At 36.6% G+C, this 13,292-nt stretch overlaps 1 protein-coding gene across 1 annotated transcript in view; it reads right to left on the bottom strand.

Moving 5' to 3' along the window:
* Positions 1–549: 549 nt before the first annotated feature.
* The window catches only part of BTBD8 (BTB (POZ) domain containing 8), a 77,446-nt gene continuing 64,703 nt past the window's right edge, over positions 550–13,292 (bottom strand). Inside the window, exons 6-9 of the mRNA XM_011939970.1 lie at positions 8,932–9,012; positions 7,184–7,280; positions 1,117–1,205; positions 550–706 (exon numbers count right to left, since the gene is read on the bottom strand). Coding sequence (XP_011795360.1) covers positions 589–706; positions 1,117–1,205; positions 7,184–7,280; positions 8,932–9,012 — 385 coding nt within the window. The 3' untranslated portion in view covers positions 550–588. The remainder of the gene's footprint in view (positions 707–1,116; positions 1,206–7,183; positions 7,281–8,931; positions 9,013–13,292) is intronic.

Below are 13,292 nucleotides of genomic sequence, written 5' to 3'. Positions count from 1 at the left end.
CAGTTTCCATACTTCATTAGCTGGTAAGTGAGTTCCTTATTCAGAAGTGATGCTTGTGGAATATCATGGTAATGGATAAGGCATTCTGTAAGTTCATGGATAGCGGTTTCAGCAGAAACATTATGAGCAAGGGAGGCAAATCACTATCCAGAGCAAATGTTTTTTCCAGTGAGAACAAAGCACTGCCTTTTACAGGATGGAACTGATCCAATGTAATCAACCTGCCACCAGGTAGATGGCTGATTCCCTTGAAGAATGGTACCACTGAGAGGTTCATTGTTGTACCCAGATCCACCTGGGTGAGTGGGTCGATATTGCTGAACCAATGCATAAGCCTTTCTCTGTGGCACCATGTCTGCTTTGTTCATGAATCAATATACACATCCTGGTGGTTCTGCTTCTCAGTGTGAACCCTGACAGATGAATTGGGTATGGAGAGTGGTTTCAAAGGAACTGAATCTTAGGATTAGGTTATCTGAATTGGTTCATGCCTCTTGCTTTTATAATATTTTACATTTATATTTCAATCACTGAAAATACTATACAAAATTGAATAAACTTTTTAATGGCACACACACAAAAGAGTATTCAGGTTATACTTACTAAGGACTGAATCAACATATTAAGACAACTTTTCTGAATCTCAGGAGGTATATTTGCAAAGCTTCTCTCAGACCAAAACCTTGCAAAATGCTTTACAATCCACCTGTTAAAATCAAAGAATATCAAGTTAAAGAAATTAAAATGTTTTTCATTATAATATTCAATATTTTGGTTTCAATTACATAACTGTACATATATATGACCTAATACTATCGATTTTATGAACTCCAAAATGGACTTTATATTCTCTTTCCTGTAAACAAGTACTTTAAACCGATGTGCAGAGATTTTAACATAATTAACCATGGCTCAGCTAAGATAAAATGATCCTAAGTATCTTCAGTAATATCTAAATTATTACTCTACTTAGTGGTGAAACTAGTACAGCACTAAACTACTTACTTACATTGTGTCCAAGAAAACAGGCCAACGCTAAAGTTTCCCACAAAATTAGAAGAATAGAAAAACAAAATCCCTAAATTAATAGTATCAGCACTACTTAACATAACTTACTTCATGCAGTCAGCAAAAAGACTTTCCACTCCAATCGAATGAGCAATAATCAAGCATTCTAGTACAGATGTCAATGTTCTGGGAACAGGCTAAAATTGATGGAAAACACAACATTTATTCTTTTTCAATTTACAGAGGCTAAAAATATTTGGTTCATAAAGATAATCCAATTTATATACCTAAACTACAGAACACATATAACTCAAAATCTGATAAATTCAAAATTTATTTTCTATATTTAAACCTTTATCTGAAATTAACTTCTGCTAGTACTGAGGCTACAAATAAGCGCTAGTCAGAGTCTTTATTTTTTTCCTTAAAAACACCTTTCTATACAAAAACTTAAACATGAATGTTTATAGCAGCTTTCTTCATAACTGCCCAAACTTGGAAGTAACCATGTTGTCCTTTACTAGATGAATGAATAAATAAACTGCAGTACATCTGTGCAATGAAATATTCAGCTCTAAAAAGAAATGTGCTATCAAGCCATGAAAAGACATGGGGGAATCTTAAATGCATATTACTAAGTGGAAGAAGCCAATCTGAAAATGCTAATATATACTATATGATTGTAACTATATTACAGGGTGTAACTATATTACACCCTGGAAAAAACAAAACTACAGAGACAGTAAAAAGGTCAGTGGTTGCTGGGGGTTAATGGGGAGGGAAGGATGAGCAGTCAGAGCACAGAGGATTTTCGGGCACTGAAAACATTCCTTATGATACTATAATGGTAGATACATGCCATTATACATGTGTATAAACCCATAAAATGTACAACACCAATAGCGAACTCTATCGCAAACCATGAATTTTGGACAATAATGTGTAACTGTATGCTCATCAGTTGTAACAAAGGTACTGCTCCAGTGGGGGATGCTGACAGTGGGGGAAGCTATGCACGTGTAGAAGGAAGTGGGTATGTAGGATATCTCTGTACCTTCCTCTCAATTCTGCTATGAACCTAAAAATGCTCTAAGGTTTTTTTTGTTAAAAAGTCTGTAATTACTTTAAAACTAAGTGTCACTAACAACTTTCAATTTTATGGCATATCATTTGAACTCTTTTGGCTGCCAGAATGCACACAATTTTTATTCTAATTTATTTTAGGTTAAATATCTTTTTTAAAGCAAAAGTGGTATAATAATTTCTATCACATCACATGGCAATACAACAACATGGTCTAATCTGCTTCCTAACGTATAAATACAAATTAAAGTAATTGTGCAATGAGAGGCCCTATATTGATCTCAGATAAAAAGAATTTAGTTAGATCATAGTTACATATATATATATGTTTTTTTTTTTGAGACAGAGTCTCACTCTGTTGCCCAGGCTGGAGTGAGGTGGCATGATCTCAACTCACTGCAACCTCCCCCAGGTTCAAGAGATTCTCCTGCCTCAGTCTCCTGAGTAGCTGGGATTACAAGCATGTGCCACCACACCTGGCTAATTTTGTATTTTTAGTAGAGACGGGTTTCTCCATGTTGATCAGGCTGGTCTCGACCTCCCGACCTCAGGTGATCCACCCATTTCAGCCTCCCAAAGTGCTGGGATTACAGGTGGGAGCCACCGCGCCCAGCCACATAAGGTATTTTTTAAAAGCACATATATAGAAATAATAAATGAGAACAAATAAAATGTAGATACAAGTAGTAAAAACAACTCACTTCTCCTGTTGTTACATATCTTTGCTATGTATTGCCCATGCCATGTATTTTCATGTTTTGGATGTTTCTAAGCACATTTATTTCTCAATTAGGTTGAAGAGTTTAATTTCTTTTTATACACTTATAAAGAACACCAAACAGCCAATTTGTATATCTAGTCTCTAAATGTGTACTTCTGAAGATCTGCTCTCTGAGAGAAGAGCAAAATCTTCTTTGGAAATGTCTCCAGCATAGTCCTTCTGATAAGGTCAGTGATTTCCAACTCTTTATTTATGAATTACTATTAATTTGATTTTCTAATACCCCTCTATTAAAAGTATTATATTAGTATTAAAAAAATTGAACATAGGCCAGGTGCAGTGGCTCATACCTGTAATCCCAACACTAAGGAATATCGAGGCAAGGTGGATTACATGAGGTCAGGAGTTCGAGGCCAGCCTGGCCAACATGACAAAACCCCAAATCTACCAAAAATACAAAAATTAGCTAGGTGTGGTGGTGCATGCCCATAATCCCAGCTACTTAGGAGGCTGAGGCAGGAAAATCACTTGAACCTGGGAGGCAGGTGGAGGCTGCAGTGAGCTGAGATCCCATCACTTGACTCCAGCCTGGGTGACTGAATGAGTGAGACTCATCTCAAATAAAACCAACAAAAAAAAGAAATTGAATGCAAATCTTTAGCTTTGCATATTAACAATTTAAACAATTAAGATACCTTTGAGATAACTAGAGATACTTTAAGTTATATAAAATATCTCTGTGTGTGTGTGTGTATACATATATTTTGTTTGTTTGTTTTTGTTTGTTTTTTTTTTGAGATAGGGTTTGGCTCTGTCACCCAGACTGGAATGCAGTGGTGTGACCATGGCTCACTGCAGCCTCAAACTCCTGGGCTCAAGTGATCCTCCCACCTCAGCCTCCTGAGTAGCTGGGACCACAGGCACATCCCACCATGCCTAGCTAGTTTTTTAAAAATTTTTTGTAGAGACAAGATCTCCCTCTGTTGCCCATGCTAGTCATAAACTCTTGGGCTCAAGCAATCCTCCTACCTTGGCCTCCCAAAGTGCTGGGATTACAGACATGAGCCTCCACACCTGGCCTAAAGTATATTTTTAATTGGTGACAAAAAAAAAAAAAGTAAGGCCTACCAAAATCCTATAAATGAAGTCAAAAATGTTTACTTGTGTAAAAGACAGGATTGTGAAGCTAATGAAATTATTGAAGCTAGCTTGCTAGGAGTTCTGGGACCAGTTGTCCATCATATTATACCCATATTTGTATTACTGTATAACATTATTGTAAGTTTATGATATTTAAGTCACAGCCAAAAATACGCATAACTAAGAACTAAGGCTGGGCGCAGTGGCTCACTCCTGTAATCTCAGCACTTTGGGAGGCCAAGGCGGGTGCATCACCTGAGGTCAGGAGTTCGAGACTCACATGGTGAAACCCCGTCTCTACTAAAAATACAAAAATTAGCCAGGCGTGGTGGCATGCATCTGTAGTCCCAGCTACTGGGGAGGCTGAGGCAGGAGAATCGCTTGAACCTGGGAGGCGGAGGTTACAGTGAGCTGAGATCATACCACCGCACTCCAGCCTGGGTGACAGAGTGAGACTCTACCGCAAAAAAAAAAAAAAAAAAGGACTAAAAGTTCAAAATTATATATATTCAAAACTATATTTATAAAAATATACATTAAGAAATATAAAGCAAAAATTTTAAAGATTAGGTCAACAAAACCAGAAATTGTTCTCTCAAATATCTGTTACCACAGCAAACTAGACAATATTAAAATAAGTGGCTGGGCGTGGTGGCTCACACCTGTAATCCCACCACTTTGGGATGCCGAGGCAGGTGGATCACCTGAGGTCAGGAGTTCAAGACCAGCCTGACCAACATGATGAAACCCCATCTCTACTAAAAATACAAAAAATTAGCTGGGCGGGGTGGCACGTGCCTGTAATCCCAGCTACTCGGGAGGCTGAGGCAAAAGAATCGCTTGAACCTGGGAGGAGGAGGTTGCAGTGAGCCGAGATCGTGTCATTGCACTCCAGCCTAGGCAACAAGAGCAAAACTCTGTCTCAATAAATAAACAAACAAATAAATAAATAAAAGCAAAAAAAGTTTTCAACAAAACAGCATACTGATAATTTAAAATAAACTTCATTTTCTGTTTTATTAATAATATAAACAAGTATGTCTTTTGTGTTTTTAAAATAAAGTGAATTATTGAAAGTAAAATACAAGAAGCTGCATATAACCCAATACACTCATCCACATATTAAAAAAAAAATAGAGGCAATGATCCAAAGACTACTCATAAAAGATTATTTTTACAACTTTTAAAGCTCTTAAATAAGCTTTAACTGGCTTACTGAAGAATCTCAGCTCAAAGATACTAACATGAGACTTTTTATTTTCCCAACTAAGGCTTTCAACCATGCTATGTCAAATCTCCCCTTTTTCCCATCCCTTAATGAAACTATAGGCAGATTCCAACACTTTCTGGATACTATTGTTATTGAAATGCAGCACAGTACTATTTTAACACCTATCTCTTCATCGTATCTAATATAAATATTTCCCTCCCCATTGCTGACTAGATTTATGGTTGAAATGTGAAATAGGGAGTAGTGCATGGTCTGATCTCCTGCTCCTCCATTTTCTGGGTCAAATTCGTACGGAAGACTATAGATGGCTCTGGTTACCTTACGTAATTAAGCAGAGACCAAGATGGTAGTAGGGAGATGTCCTTGGCTTTGTTCTAATTCAGATACTGGAGGCCTTTATTGATATAATGGCTCTTTTAGTGGCAGATCAAGCTTAACCTGGGCTCTCTGTGGATAAGAACTCTTCAAGTGGCTCATGATGCACAATACCTCCCCAAGTGGGACACGGTGTCATCTAGCCCTATTATCAGTCTTCTCTAACTTTCATGAAACCTTTAAGGTCCTCCTCCTTCCCTGTGGACCATGTGTAACTGGGGTGCAGAGTGGAGTCCTCATATTTTTTTCTCTGTATGACAGTAACTGACGTCCCTTACACCAAGGCTAGTTTTGGCTTCTCCAGCAAGTCCTCTCTCTTTAGAAATCTCCTCACTCAACTACATTCTCATTGGCTTCTCAGACATATTCCAAGCTCTCCTAAGAAATTTATTACCACTTTCTCTTTGTCTTTCATAGAAGCTCCAGGGTGGGATGGTTTTACAGATATAGTTAATGTTCATCTAGGGGATAAAAAGACATCAACTCCTTATTGCAGATATTCTCTAGCTTTAATCTTTGTGATTTACTTGGATCCCCCTAACTTTCACTTGACTGGAAATATGAGGGGGACATATGAAGAAGGAAGAATCTTTCACCAGAATTCCTCACTTTCTACAAAGCTGAGGACACCACCAGCTGCCCTCCTTCTTCCAAGGCCCTTACTTACAGAGGCTGAAGTGAATGGTTTGTTAAAGGAAGCTGAGGGGTTAACTATTTCTCAGTAAACCTTGTGGGGTTGGTAGTAGTGGTGGTACTAGACCCAGTTGTTCATGGCTTTCGTTTAGCACATGGGCTGCTTCCGCAGCTACAACTTGTAGGGAGGTAGAAAAAGACCTACCCAAAACAAAAATCTAAATTTAAGCATTATTAAAACCACCTAATTAGAATTCATACAATGCATATTATTGCTTCAAACACCAGTAAAAGAGAAATATGATGTAAAAAGTTAGATTTGTTTTAGTTGATTATAAAATACTTGTTCTTTGTAGAAAATTTTAAAAACACAGAAAAGCATAAATAAGAAAATAAAAATAACCTACAATCGCAGAATGTATTAAAACAATGGATAATCTAAGAATAATGTATGAATGGCTTCGAAATGCATAGTATGAGATCTTTCTTTAGACACTTAACTTACCTTTGCAGTAACTAAAATTAAAATTAGTTAGTATCCATAGGTCACCTGAAGAGACTGGCATAAAAAAACTACATTCCACCCCAAGTCCCTGCTATAAAGAGAAGTGGTAGAAGGAAGGAGTATACTTTCAGGAGTAAGAACAAATAAAGCACTGTGTAGCCCTTTGATAAATGGGGAAAGTAACCTTAGTTCTTAACTTCCTTTCTCCTAGTTACAAACTCTGAGCACCTTTGAATTATACAGGATACTCCTACCTCCTCTCAATACCTGCCCTCCCATCAATTTTGTTTTACTTAAAATTATTTGAATTAGTTTCTGATTTTTGCAAGCAGACCGTATGTATTATTTCTCAACTGGAGTTCTCATTAGTTAAATTTACTTAATATTTTAAATATTTAAAGCACTATTACTATCAGAGTTAAAAATCTAGTAGGTAATAATGGATGACAATGCACTAGATAAAAGATTTCTGAGGCTCAATAATTACCTTCTGAAAGAAATTACAGTAATCTCTTCTTAAAATATAGATTGCTACTTCTTTTAATCCTTCTAGTCCATACATATCAGCCATATTGAGTATCTGACTAAAATAAAAATAGATGCACTGTTAATTCTCCAATTTAAAACTCAAGGCACAATACATACTAATTTATTGATAATATATAGTCTGTTTAGAAAAAAATAATCTGAAATATTTTGATTCTAATTTTCTGCCTTACATAATATATACCCTTTATGGATTATAAACACAGCATAGGCCAAATGTTGAAAGCACTGACACTTGATTTGATTAGTAGAAAACAAGAAATAAATTTGGAGATGCCTCAAATTCCCTTCATATACTAAGTGATATACACAACAAAATCCAAGAAACTGCTATAAAGCCTGTAAAAGTTACAAAACTCTCTGCATCAAATTTGTATAATAAGTTTCTTGGCAGGCGGAGGGGCAATTCACTAATGTCTTATCCTACTGAAAATGCCTACAAATAACCCTAAGATTGGAGACAGCATCCAACGACCAGAATTTCTTTTGCTTCTTTCATTTGGCAAGTATTTCTGAACACCTACACATACTTTAGGTACTTAAGAAGCCTACAAGCTTTGAAAGAATGACAAAATTTTGTATAGGTTGCCAGGGGATAAAAACTTAGTAGTAAATCCTGGGACTCACGGTATGTTTTCCTGAAAAACATATTTATTCAGTTTAAAATTAAAGGAACCAAATAATTTTTAAAATTAAAAAGTGGCTTTCATTTGTCTGATGTTAGAATACCAAGAAAATGGAAGACATCCAGAAAATTAGAAGAGCAAGGTGAACTCTCACTCCCAAGTAGGATTTTAGATGGTATTTCACTATAGCTATTTAAAAATCACAGTTGTTGGTCCTTAGGATGCCCTATATTCTTTTTTTTTTTTTTTTTTCCAAGAACGGGGCTCACTATAGTCCCAGGCAGGTCTTGATCTCCTGGGCTCAGGCTATCCTCCTGCCTCTGCCTCCCTAAATGCTGGGATTACAGGTGTGAGCCACTGCACCTGGCAAATGCCATATATATATATATATATATATATTTTTTTTTTTAGATGGAGTCTCGCTCTATCACCAGACTGGAGTGCAGTGGTGCGACCTTGGCTCACGGCAACCTCCACCTCCCAGGTTCAAGTGATTCTCCTGCCTCAGCCTCCCAAGTAGCTGGGACTACAGGTGCATACCACCATGCCCAGCTAATTTTTTTTGGTATTTTTAGTAGAGACGAGGTTTCACCATGTTAGCCAGGATGGTCTCGATCTCTTGACCTCGAGATCCACCCGCCTCAGCCTCCCAAAGTGCTGGGATTACAGGTGAGAGCCACCGTGCCCGGCCCCCATATTCTTAAGTGTGCTTTTTCTTTTCTTTTGCTGTTTAGAAAAGATATACTAAAATTCAAAAAGCAGTAAAATAATTTTCAAAGTTTGATAAAAGTTTAATCAATTAATCTATAAACCATAATTTATAGCTTCTTCTAAATTTAAGTCTAATAAAGACTGTTTTCAATCTTATTACTGTGAGTTGATAAGTCACCTTTTCTTCTAAATAAGGTGACCTACTTATTTTTAGATGTTCTCAAAACATACTGAAGATACAGTAAAATAGATTATAAAAAGCAGTTTCTACTTCATTAACACTTTGCAACATAGCTCAACAAAGTAGAACCTAATTCTTTTATATTTTAAATTATTAAAAAGGAATACATACCCAACATTAGTTTTGTCTGGAATGTCCAGAGTTCCTCCATATATAAAATGCATCATAACATTCAGTTCTACATGGCTTATACTGAAAAATAAAAGAAAACTCAAATCCAGAAATAATTAAGGTTTAATCGATATCAATGATTCAATTTTCCCATAAACTTCCAGCCAAGATAATGTTCTAATCTTCCTTTTACCTGAAGAATATACTCTTCAAATAACATCCATGCAGGTACACCATTAATTTAAACAGAACGACAACAATAGATTTTTATATAAGTTATACAGTGTTATTAGTATGTTATCAAATCATTATTTATTGAGCATCCTCTACCATAGACTTTTAAAGTTAGAAAACACTTCTAGTCACTGTCCAACCTCTGGCTCATTAAGAAATCCTCTTCTCAGCACCTTCAACAAATGCCCTCTGGTCTTGCTTAAAGCCTCAAATGCACAAATCTATTCACTAGGAAGATTCTTGTTATGCTGCACAGATTTCTTAATTTGTAACACCTATCAGTGGCTCTAAGCTTGGCCAATGTACTCACTATACAGATGAAAAAGAAAAGGCATGATTTAAGAGGTAGTATGGAATGATAACCTTTATGTCCAATTGAGTACCATATCTCAAACTCTGAATTCATGACATTCCTCTTACTCCCCACACCAAACTTAGTCTCTTTCTGTTATTCCTATCTTGTTGAGAGCACTGCTACATAGCGTCTTGCATCTTACCCCAGCTTCTATTCCTCTGTACTAAGGGGGATGAATTACATGGTTGGTGGACAACTACTGGCTATCAGTTGGGAGGAACTCCAGATAAGAGGTAATCTGATATACGTTCTCCTTTCTTCTCTGCTGAACCAGTGGGAAAAGGTGATGGAGAAGAAGTATATCTGCCATGCAGATTCAAACTTTCCCTCGGGTGGACTGTTTTAGAGGGACACAGTAAGCAAGCCAACTTTGGCTCTTGCATTAGAGCACATTCTACAGGCTGAGCGTTGCTAACCTGAAAATAAGAAATCTAAAATGCTACAAAATTTTAGCATTTTATGAGAGATAGTGACAACTTTGCTTTCTGATGGTTCAATATACACGAAATTTGTTTCATTCACAAAATTATTTAAAATATTGTATAAAATTGCCTTCAGGCTATAAGGTGTTGTGTAAGTTGATTATCCAAATTGGATCATTCTTTTCATACTCAACTAAATCAGAGTCAAGGAGTAGGGGGCAAAAGCAATTGAGGCACATAGCATCTGCTTCAAGAATTGAATTTTCCACAGAGCCAGCTGCAGAGACAGCCTGCTGTAACCCTAAGAACTGTTTTACCTAGTAGCTGCTGAAACAACCTGCCTTGACCAGTATTACCTACCACCTTCACTAAAATCAGAGCTTGCCAGCTTCCAAAAGCTTCTCTAGTGCCAATGAGCTTCCTTTCCAAACAATACATGTTTCTCCAGTAAAACCCCCAACCTCTCATTGTTCTTCAGACATATGGAAGATCACAGCAGTCTGTGAGTAGGCTCTGAATTGTAATTCTATAATTCTCAAATAAAACATTTAGAGATTTGTCTCTATATTTTATTTTGAATTTGACAATGTATACAAAACATAAATAAATTTTGTGTTCAGACTTATGCACCATCCCCATCCCCAAGTTTTCTCATTATACATGTGCAAAGATTCCAAGATCTGAAAAAATCTGAAACACTCTGATCCCAAGCATTTCAGATAAGGGATACTCAACCTGTACTGCTTTAACAGTTTTTATCGGTAATAAAGGAAATGTTTTCTTACTTCACTTACTGATTATTTTGTCTTGTTCTGAACAGGAAGGAAGTATGCTATTTATTGGGCCCCCCGAAGACTCCAACAGACATTATTCATCCATATGTCTAAGTCAGAACCTGAGGTTCATCTTAGTCCTCTCCCTCATTATATCCTGTCAATCATTTGTATCTTCCAGAATTTATTGAGTTCAGCCTCTGCTCTCTATTTCCTCTTTCACTGCCCTGGTTCAGCCTCTTATTTTCTCCCATCTGTACTATGACAGTATCCTCTCCTACAGGTTTCCTGCCTGGAATCTTCCACTTGCATCCCATTTCCCACATTGCTATTAGAGTGACTTAGCTAAAATGAATATGCGATACAGTATCCTGCTTAAACTCTTCAATTATTCTATTTTAAACTCTAATAAAACCCTTCAATTATTCTCCAAAGCCCATAAAAGAAAGTTCAAATTCCTTTATCATCTGACCTCCAGTTCTACCTCTCTAGCAGCTGTTCTAAGATAACTGAACTTACTCATTTTCTATACCTGAGCTACTTACATTTCCTTATACATCCATGTCTTAGCACATACTGTTCACTATGCTTAAAATGCTTTCCCTCTCCACTTATTTTATCTTTCAGATACAAGACATGTGGCTTTTTATCCGATTGTTTCCTAATGTACCCAAGGTGAAAAAAATTACTGAATGTTAAAAACAACAACTATCATCTGTTGAGCACTTATGAGGCAGTCCCTGAGCTAATAAGCATTTTGAATGCTATTGGCTCATTTAATCACCATACCAACTCTATAGTAGATACTACTATCCGTCTCATTTCATACATGAAGAAACTGAAATTAAGTAAATTGCCCAAGATCAAAATGCACTGGAATTTAAATCCAGGCAGATTGAATCCAAAGCCTGGGCTCTGAAGAAGTATACTACACACACTTCCATTACCACATTTATCAAACTGACTTGCAGTATTTTTGTTTACATATTTGTCTCTCCTTCTAAACTGTGTTCTGCAAGGGCAGGGTCGTGCCACCTATCCTTGTATCTCTGATACCAGCAGAATGTCAGCAATGATTCAATACCCCCAGGATCAGAAGAATTTCCACCGGGCGCGGTGGCTCAAGCCTGTAATCCCAGCACTTTGGGAGGCTGAGACGGGCGGATCACGAGGTCAGGAGATCGAGACCATCCTGGCTAACACGGTGAAACCCCGTCTTTACTAAAAAATACAAAAAAACTAGCCGGGCGAGGTGGCGGGCGCCTGTAGCCCCAGCTACTCGGGAGGCTGAGGCAGGAGAATGGCGTAAACCCGGGAGGCAGAGCTTGCAGTGAGCCGAGATCCGGCCACTGCACTCCAGCCTGGGCGACAGAGCGAGACTCTGTCTCAAAAAAAAAAAAAAAAGAAGAAGAATTTCCTTTCCCCACATAATACTGGACCTCTGCAGTAGAATCATGATCTGGACAGTGCTGGCAAGATCCCTACAGTTTGTTAAACACAGTACCTAATATCTGCTAAAGAAACAAAACAAGGAAGGCAAGAAGAAAATAAATGGCTACGTTCTCAATGGCAGGTTCATAAAAAGAAAAAAAAAAAGAAGAAAATAAATGGAGTCCCAGAAAGCAGGAATCAGAAAGGTGTTTTCTTTGACTCTATGGCCTTAAATAATATATGTTCAATAAATGTTTGATAAATGTTTAACAAATGGCTTATTAGGGAACTTACAGCATCTTCTCAAACCTTCAGAGGGAGACTAAATTGAAAATACAGAAATACTTTTCCATTAATTAAATAAATATTTACTGACCCCTACCATGGCTAAGTAGTAGTTTCTGCTGATTCAAAATTCTGCACCTTTAATACTTAGGAAATAAAGTCAAATATCTAAATGTTCTCATTTATGTACTACAGATACAACAAGATTTAATCTCAGAATAATTAAGCATATTATCTGTAGTTTGCTAAAACACTAGCATAATTACTTGAATGTGTAATACTCCATATACTTTTCCTCAGATTTTCAAGAACCATTCTTATCAACATTAATAAGAATTGGCTATTTATGTTGAAATAATAGCTTCTTAAAAAATTCTTGATATGTTAAACAAAAGATAATGACTAAATAAAAATAAGTCATATTATAATAAACAGCAAAATCTAGACATTTGAACCTATATATCAATATATATGATACTATAAAAATGGTAAGAAATAGTTTTCCTGCTGTCTTGAGAGATGTTTTACTAAGCTGCAATCTCATTATATTTTAAGTCATTTGTATTATATTTTTTACCAAAAATGTTTATAAAGACATGATCAACTGACCCAGAAAAGCAACAAATTGTTCCAATAGCCCATAGTTGAAATGGAAAGACTTAAAGCACTATTCCCATTAAAATGTAATCAGAATAAAAGCTTACAGGAGAAGAAAACATTACATGTATTCAGAAAAAAGAAAAACCGATTTCAGGACAAAGATCTAAGATTAGAGACTAAATATGAACCTAGACTACTAAAACCTCTGTGTTACCAGCCTGGCCAAAATGGTGAAAACCTGTCTCTACTAAAAATACAAAA

Source organism: Colobus angolensis, unplaced genomic scaffold (genome assembly GCF_000951035.1).
Source record: "Colobus angolensis palliatus isolate OR3802 unplaced genomic scaffold, Cang.pa_1.0 Scaffold186, whole genome shotgun sequence".
Taxonomy (NCBI): domain Eukaryota; kingdom Metazoa; phylum Chordata; class Mammalia; order Primates; family Cercopithecidae; genus Colobus; species Colobus angolensis.
This window is presented reverse-complemented; position numbering and strand designations above follow the sequence as displayed.